The 8,332-nt window shown below is 31.0% G+C and overlaps 1 protein-coding gene across 1 annotated transcript; it reads right to left on the bottom strand.

Moving 5' to 3' along the window:
• Positions 1 to 3,783: 3,783 nt before the first annotated feature.
• Positions 3,784 to 7,970, bottom strand: LOAG_10569 (hypothetical protein; the record flags this gene model as incomplete). The annotated part of the gene is made up of 6 exons (XM_003146093.1): positions 3,784 to 3,789; positions 3,926 to 3,976; positions 4,450 to 4,575; positions 6,212 to 6,286; positions 7,122 to 7,180; positions 7,943 to 7,970. 6 exons carry the CDS (start codon positions 7,968 to 7,970, stop codon positions 3,784 to 3,786), a joined length of 345 nt encoding a protein of 114 aa, XP_003146141.1.
• Positions 7,971 to 8,332: the final 362 nt, after the last annotated feature.

Here is an 8,332-nt window from a genome sequence, read left to right as displayed (position 1 = left end):
ACGTTTAATGACAATTAACATTGATTATAGACTTAAAAAATTTGTTTTGTTTATTATAGGTAAATATCAATTCGTCCAGTCCACGGATGGTAACGATTACATGTTAGTGTATGTGTTTATCTGCCTGTCTGTCTGCGTGTACCATATGCTTCAAGCAAGTTGAAAAGATACCAAATAATAGATGCAACGACATGACCACTAAAATACGTCATGGTTGATGGTCCATTGTTAGGATGCCATTACGCGATGACTACTTACGGTGGTAATTATACCATTCGATAATGATACTATCATCCGAAAATGTGCTATAGCAGGTAATGCTCAAACACAATGTGATCAACAATGGATTAAAGTGAATTGTTTTCAATGGGTCGTTTATCAAGAAGTATGTATGGATATACCTAACTTATGATCACGTTTGTTCTGACGAACGCTACTAACATAGTGAAAAAACGGACAGGAACGATGGTGAAAAAGCAGTATGGTGCAATCCTTGAAACAACATTAAATATGTAACGTTGTCTTAATGCAAACATATTGCCATAGCGAAACCCCATCATGAAAGACACATGAACTAATGGAAAGAGGTACAGAGAAAAGGAGATTAATTAATTAAATGACCTTGTCACATGCATCGATCACATAATTTTTTGTAAAAAGGAAAAACAACCACAGTAAAAACAATGACTGGTACTTCTACTTAGGGAGATATTTGACTCGAATAAAATTACCCACATGTAATCGTCCTATGAAATACCCAAAAAAAAGTAAATTATATTTCACGACAATAAATTATAATGGAATTAAGAATATACCAAACCGCCGTATTATCTATCAAATGATAAGTCGATCGGCCATTACCATCCACTATAAAAAAATTCATTGGTATTAACTGCATAGGAAAAAACTGCCTTCATTTTTCTTCGAATTTTAAGAGTAAAAGAACCATTTTCATCTTTTGCTGCTTTAACTTTGAAATAAGTGCAAAGAGCACATCTCTACAGCAAAAGAAAGAAGGTAAGGATGCTTAGAAACAGAACATTACAATATTTCTATCTTTATTGTTCATTTTTCAGGTAACGGTGAAAAGCGTGAGAAATCACCGTAGGATGTTGGTCCCCTATTCAAAACATGCAATTAAAATATGAGAAAACAATGAATTGCAGAAAAAAATGGACAAACTCACTTTTTCGAAAATCTTAACGCTCTTTTATATACGCCGATGAAAATAAACAGAAGAAATGACACTTTTTTTCAATTTTAAATTACTAATATTAATTAATGGACTTCATTACTTTCCTCACTGTTTGTTCATTGTTATATATTCTTTTTATGAGATCTTTTTTGAGAAAAAAGAATTTTTGTATTTGATAATTTCTCAATTAACTTTTCAAAAATTTTCAATTTCCAAGATTTTTCGAAACTTTTAAAAATAATATGGAATTTAACGGTGGTCCCACAAAAACCCTGGATTTGAAAAACCGAAAAAAAGATGGCATAAAAAATAAGGAACTCAACATAAGTTTAACTGCAATTAGCATGCAGTTAACAAATCTTCAACAAAATTTTGTGATCTATTTTTTTTTCCGAATAGCTAATTACGAAAACTAATTAAATTTGCACCGTGCACTTATACACGAACAGGAAATGTATCGCGCTGAGTACTCCAGAATTTTAATAATTAGTTTGGTTAAAATACACAAAAAATAATTTACCAACACGGCCCGATTTTTTCCTCCGGATTTTCGACGAAATTCAGCAGGAAAAATTTTGCCAACTTCACTTTTGAAACTTGAATTTAGTAATGTAAAAAGGACAACGCTTTAGTGATTTTTACCTTTAAAACAGAATTGAAAGAAATGATAACTCGTCCATTCGACTTATTTCGTCATAGCAATCATTAGCCCCTTCCTTATTTACCCAGTGCATTTATATTTATTATCATGTCTTGTTAAAATCCTAACTGATGAATGGAACAAAATGATGTTTCTTGCCTGCATGAAAGTATCCACTTTACGTGGTGTATCCTCTTGAGCTCCTTGTATATTCAGTGAATTGACCGAGTTCATTATTTTATCGAAATCCTTTTCAGCGTTTAGACCTAAAAAATAATGAAGTAAACAGCAGGATGTATTAAATTCTATATTACATCATTTTATCCATACTGCGCTATACTATGCTATACTGTATCGTACCTCGTAATATATACTATATCCCATACCATATTATATCACAAGTATTGTAAAAATTCATGGATAGGATGGTGGGAAATTGAATTACATCAGACTGTTCCACTAAGCACTTTCAACTCACTGTTAGTGGAACTCAAAATCAAGTTTCATTTCATATGAATTAATTAACTGAATTAACAATGAAAAGTTAATGAGAATTAATAATGGAAAGTTTCGCATTAATCTTAGAAAAAATGAAAAAACAATTCAAAGATTTTTAAAAATGGACAGAATACGGAAATTTCCGTGCAGCCGAATTTCTCCAAATATAAAATCTCGAATTACAACTCTTTGTTGGTGAATTTTCCCCTCATGTTGTTTAATTTGCACCATGATTTCTCTCGGAATAACGATAAGATGTAATAGGTAATTTAGTAAATTAAGAAAATCAGGGAAAAAATTACAAGTTATAACTCATCCAAATGATCATATTTATGATAGGAATATTGCTGTTTCCTATGCAAAGACCAATTAAATTTGAAAACCTCTTTTTACCCTTTTTTTGAAACCCCCTATTTTTCCCACTCCTTTTTCAACTACTTTTCTGTCCTCTCATAATTGAATGAATTTTAGGCGCTTTTTTTAAAATTAAATCTGACGAAAAATTAAAATTCCATCAATTCAAGCATTTGGCTTTCTTAAGAAATCAATGAAAAAAGTGCAGTGACAACAACAGTATAAGTATTGCACCGTTACAGTGGTAGTAGTAAAATATCAAGGTAAAATATCTTTATGATATAGTAATAATACGTGTGGCAATAATATTTGTTACTGCTACACTTTTAGAAATGCAGTGACAGTGATTATTAATCTGTTCAATGAAATATCCAAATAATCATTGAAAAGTTTAATTGAACAAGAAAAACAAATTCAGTTAGAGAATGAGTTATTACCAACCTGACTACCAGTGATTATTTGGATATTTTAATGCGTTTGAGCGGCTCGGAAGAAGAACGAAAGAAAAGAAAGCAAGACGACATAGTGTTAAAGCTAGGATAAAACGAAGAAATGGGAAAATGGATGGATGTTTATCTGAATTTTGTTGTGCACAGCAGAATTGAAGAGGGGAAAAAAAAGCTTCCAGCCACCTTACTTCTAATTTTCCGATACTACCGAATTAGTAACTCATCTCTCTGTTATACTTGACTGATATCTTGGTCATCTTTATAAGCTGAATACACAAAAACAAACCCGCATAAACAGAATGTGTATACGATTTTAAAATAAACAAAAGGAATGATTTAAGATATAACCAGTTATGGGAGATATATGGAGAGGGAAATAATAAAATAAAAAAATTGCGTTTCATATAATAGCAACTTTCAATGAAAATTGGTGAAACTATTGCCGAACTTCAGAAATATGAAATAATAAGAACATGGCAAACATATAATACGCACACACAAAAACCTAATTCATATATAGAGGTGATAACTAATGGCGCTGCATGCAGTTTTGAAAGTTATAAAGTTAGCGAGCATATCGGAGAACACACAAATGAAAGGAATATGATAGAATAGGAGGAAAGGCCAAGATCAGGCGGTTGTAGCAATCAAAACTGAATGAAAAAATTCAAAAATTACGAAAAAGAAAATGCTCAAAATGCTTTTGTGTGTGCACAACAATAATACAGTAAGAGCAAAAGATATTCAAAACGAAAATTTTAAAAAATTTCAATACTTTCATGAAACAACCTCTACTTGCATGTATCTCTTATCACCAATTTTTTCTTCAGCACATTTTGCCTGCATGTTTCATTCTTCTTTCATATACTCCATCCTTACCTACTTTTTGGATATTCTAGGAGTATTTAACTTAATCTTCCATGTTCTTATTTCATATATTTCAGCACATCCACCATACCTAAGCATGAGAATAATTAAGTAAACCGTATATATAATACCACCTTTCAAACATTTCAAACATGGACCCTCAAATTTTGAACTGGAATTAATCTAAAGCTGAAAAAAGAATTCTCCACATTTTATTTGATAGTTGAATTATACAGCAAATAAATTTATGAATTTCTCATAGCAAATATGATCGTTTTATTTGAATAATGAAAATAAACCAAGTACTTCGCGTGAGAAACCACTGAAGCAGTTGCTGCTAATACTACTTTTGCTACAACAAATACAACTCCTTACTGCAATGACTATAAGTAAGACTAACAAAAAGCAAGAAACGAAAAAATAGTACTATTACAGCTAACAACTACCGTCAATACGAATGCGATCCACCAACTGTTACAACACCGACCCTGCTCACTAAAGCTACTGTTTTTAGCTGAATTGAACAGAAATGGTAAATTCCACGTCATTTTCATCCAATTGAAGCAATTAAACTAAATTTACCTCATTTCTTTTTATCCTGTTAAATCTTCTTTGGATATTTGGAAAAGAAAAAAAAGAAAGTGAAGGAAGACGATCAAACCAGACCCTAGAAACCGACATCCGAATTACAACTTTAGCCTCTCACCAGATGCATTGGATTGTTGCTCATTGAAATTTAGTTTAATACAGCCGCCTGTTTTTAGTGTTCCCTGCCATACCTATTCATTAGTTATAACTGTGTGTATTGTGCTATTAACAGCATAACACGAATTCAAAAGATGAAATTAACGGAAAAGCTTTAAATTCTTCTAACACCACATTCAACCTCTGATAAAACAAACGAAAAGTTAGGAAGGCACGACCTTATCATTTGTGAAAGAATATCGAAGAGTTCTTGTCTCTGGAATAAAGCTTACTCCAAACAAACGCAGAATTTCCACAAATGTTAATGGATCCTTCAACGAAAATTTCTACTTCGTATCTCTTAATAATGCCAAGGACGTCGGTTGAAACAATAAAAAATTATTAGCACGACCGATGCAAGAAGCATAAATGATTGATTTCATCGCCCTCGAAAAATGGTTCAAGTCGTTATTACCTTCGGATGATAAATCGAATGGTAAAAAAAATAATTTATTCAACTTTTTTCTGATTGAAAACATATTACCCGCGATTATGACTTTTGATTTTGCAAAAAGTTTGAAATTACTTGATTGTTTAAGGACATTATCATTTACTCATGGCAAAAATTACTTGCCAACTTACTCGTGAATTTCCCAACATATAAGAACTAGTCTAACATGAATTTAATTCATTCCAGGTTGTGAAGTTAACATAACATTACAAAAAAACTTTGACTTATTTTGGATCACATCCTTGATAAATTATTTTAGTGGAACTAAATAAGTGAAGGAAACGGTTTTGAAAGAACAAAATTTTAATAACCCAATCAATTTAATAATTATAAATTAATCAATCCAATTTAGCAACTAAATTTGTCAACTTCAGATGAGAAATAATTCATAACCTTTAGCCAATTACTCCCAAATCTAGTATTTCAGGAATATTTATAACACCCAAAATTCCCCACCAATGAATTTTAATCTCTTAAATTTAAAAAATTGCGTAAATTTTATGCAGCGAAGTATTTTTCGAATTAAATTTATTCTGCAATTCACCGAGTCTTGAAAGTCTTACAACAGTAATTATTTTTGCGACGAACTATTAAATTTAATCCAAAAATTCTGTCAGTTTCACGAATATTGAGTCCATTACTGATTATGATTACCTTACCTGGGATTTTAAATGATAATTTTAAAATCTAATTGTGCCGCAGGCTATATACCAGAAGTCTTAGTACAAATTATTCCACAAAGTGCCCGATTCTTGACATATGTAAGATATGTAACATTCCACACTTCGAAAAATTTCATAAAGCACAATTATTAGTCTCGACACAATTTATGCCAACTAAAACTTTATTATACTCGGTGTATTTAACCGCTATTCTCCATCTTCCTTATGTTAAATCAGACTTTTATTATTATATCCACTAAAACTTCACATAATTTAAACTTATTATTCATTTAACAGTTATCTGAACTGCCTGAGAAATTTGGAAAAACCTAACGACAAACAGTAAATTACCTGCAATATGTAGCCCTTAAGGCCTTGTGAACGTTGCTCCATTACATAATAACGAAGATATTGCAGAATGAAAATCTGAAATAATACAGAGTGTATAAAGCATATAATTATCAACTGTTTTGATGACAATGAATAGACATTCGGTAAGAAGCTTTTACACCTTTGAAACCATCTGCTGCCGTACTTAAAACTGCGATTGCATATTTCAAAAGTTATTGCGAATAATGGTGTACTGTTTGGATATCCTACTCATCCACTGAGCAAAGAAAAACAAACTTTTCAGAAATTTATCACTGCATATTCAAACGTGATATGAGGCACATTTCAGAATTTATTAAAACAATAATGGTACAAATATGAGGTTTAGTACAAGTTTCAACAGTTCATTTGTCCCAAATAGAATTTGAAATTTAAGGACTGAAAATCTGTTGGAAACTGAATATAGTCCACTAGACGCACAAGAAATGTGCACTGTAATTCAAAACGTAAATAACTTCCAGAAGCTTTGAAATTATGAGGTATTTTCCCCTCAGATTTTGGTCATTACAAAATTCGAGACATCTAAAACTTAGACTTTAGTACAATACAGAAAAGAACTTTCAATAATCTGGATCTAGGTATCGTACAGGAACAAATACCCAATCCATTAATTATATCCGATGTCGTAATCCTTTGTTTACACCCCTTCTGTCTAATATGTGCCTAATTATTTGTAAATTACAAGACACTATAAAAAATTTCCCCTAAAATCCTGATTTCAAGCTCTCATGCGAACTCCATGTATATCATGCATTACATATTGTTATTTTTTACAGATCAAACTAAACTGTAAAGAAAAAAAAAGTCATCAATTGGTAATTACCAACTACAAATCTCCTCTGAATCGCAGAAGATACCACCATGCAGTTACCGTTTTATCACCTCCTCGGCTCTTTTTTAATGCGGTCAGAAATGGAAAGCAATATGCAACTGGAAAGTTGCAACAATTCTAGATTTGTGTTTGCTATTACCAAAATTTTTTGCGTAGGATACCTAATGAAGAACTGTTCTAAAAGCGAGTTAAATTTTCTCCAACATAAAAATTTAATTTGTACGGGCAGTTTTATTGCGGTAGAAAGCGGCATAGTTTTGAGCATAACAAAATATTCTAGATCTGAATGGAATAGGATGGAATAGAAGGGAATCAATTAACGGGAATAATAAAAAGTCAGAACAAAATACCTGAATATTTCATCCAAGATACTGATTTCTACTACAGTTCTCTTCTAATTTCTTCCTAAAATTACTCCGTGTTAAACTTTTTTTTACTTATTAAAAGAATAAAAATAGCAAAAAATAAAGTTTCAATAAGAAAAAAGTAAGAGATCATATAGCAAACGGCGGAAAAAAAAACCTAATGAATATTTTTACCCTAATGAATATGCAGATAATGTGACAAAAGTACAAGGAACAAAATTTTGCCGTTAATTGTAACATAAAGAAAAGTAGAACAAAAAAAAAGGAAGAAAAGGTGAAATTCAAGAACATTCCTTTTATCTAAGTCATATCACTTGTAATCATTTGCTACGACATTTCAAAATTTTACCAATTCTATTCCTATCAATTTCATTTTCGTACATTTACTTACTTTTATTTATACAGAATTTAAAAATATACGTACATAATATGTATTAAAAACAATTTATTGTTGGTAGTTTCAAATGCACTGGAAAATAATCACATTGATCTAACTTTCATCAGCTACTGATCTAACTTTCATCAGTTAATAATCTAATTTTCATCAGCTACTGATCTAACTTTCATCAGTTAGTAATCTAATTTTCATCAGCTACTGATCTAACTTTCATCAGTTAGTAATCTAATTTTCATCAGCTACTGATCTAACTTTCATCAGTTTAGTAATCTAATTTTCATCAGCTAGTGATGAAATTTCAACATAATTTTTTAATGGCTATTTTAGAAATGAAATAAAAATAAGCCTATGGAAAAAGTCGAATCCACGTTTTATTCGCATATACGATGGCCATGAAGTATAATTAAACAATCAACCAAATAAATTGAAATGAATGGGATTGCATAGATTGCATACTGGGAGTAGTGTATCGTTAGCTATTATTTTTC

The sequence above is a fragment of the Loa loa genome (assembly GCF_000183805.2).
Source record: "Loa loa unplaced genomic scaffold supercont3.277, whole genome shotgun sequence".
Classification (NCBI taxonomy): domain Eukaryota; kingdom Metazoa; phylum Nematoda; class Chromadorea; order Rhabditida; family Onchocercidae; genus Loa; species Loa loa.
The sequence above is the reverse complement of the archived record's forward strand: the minus strand, read 5'-3'. Positions and strand labels throughout refer to the sequence as shown.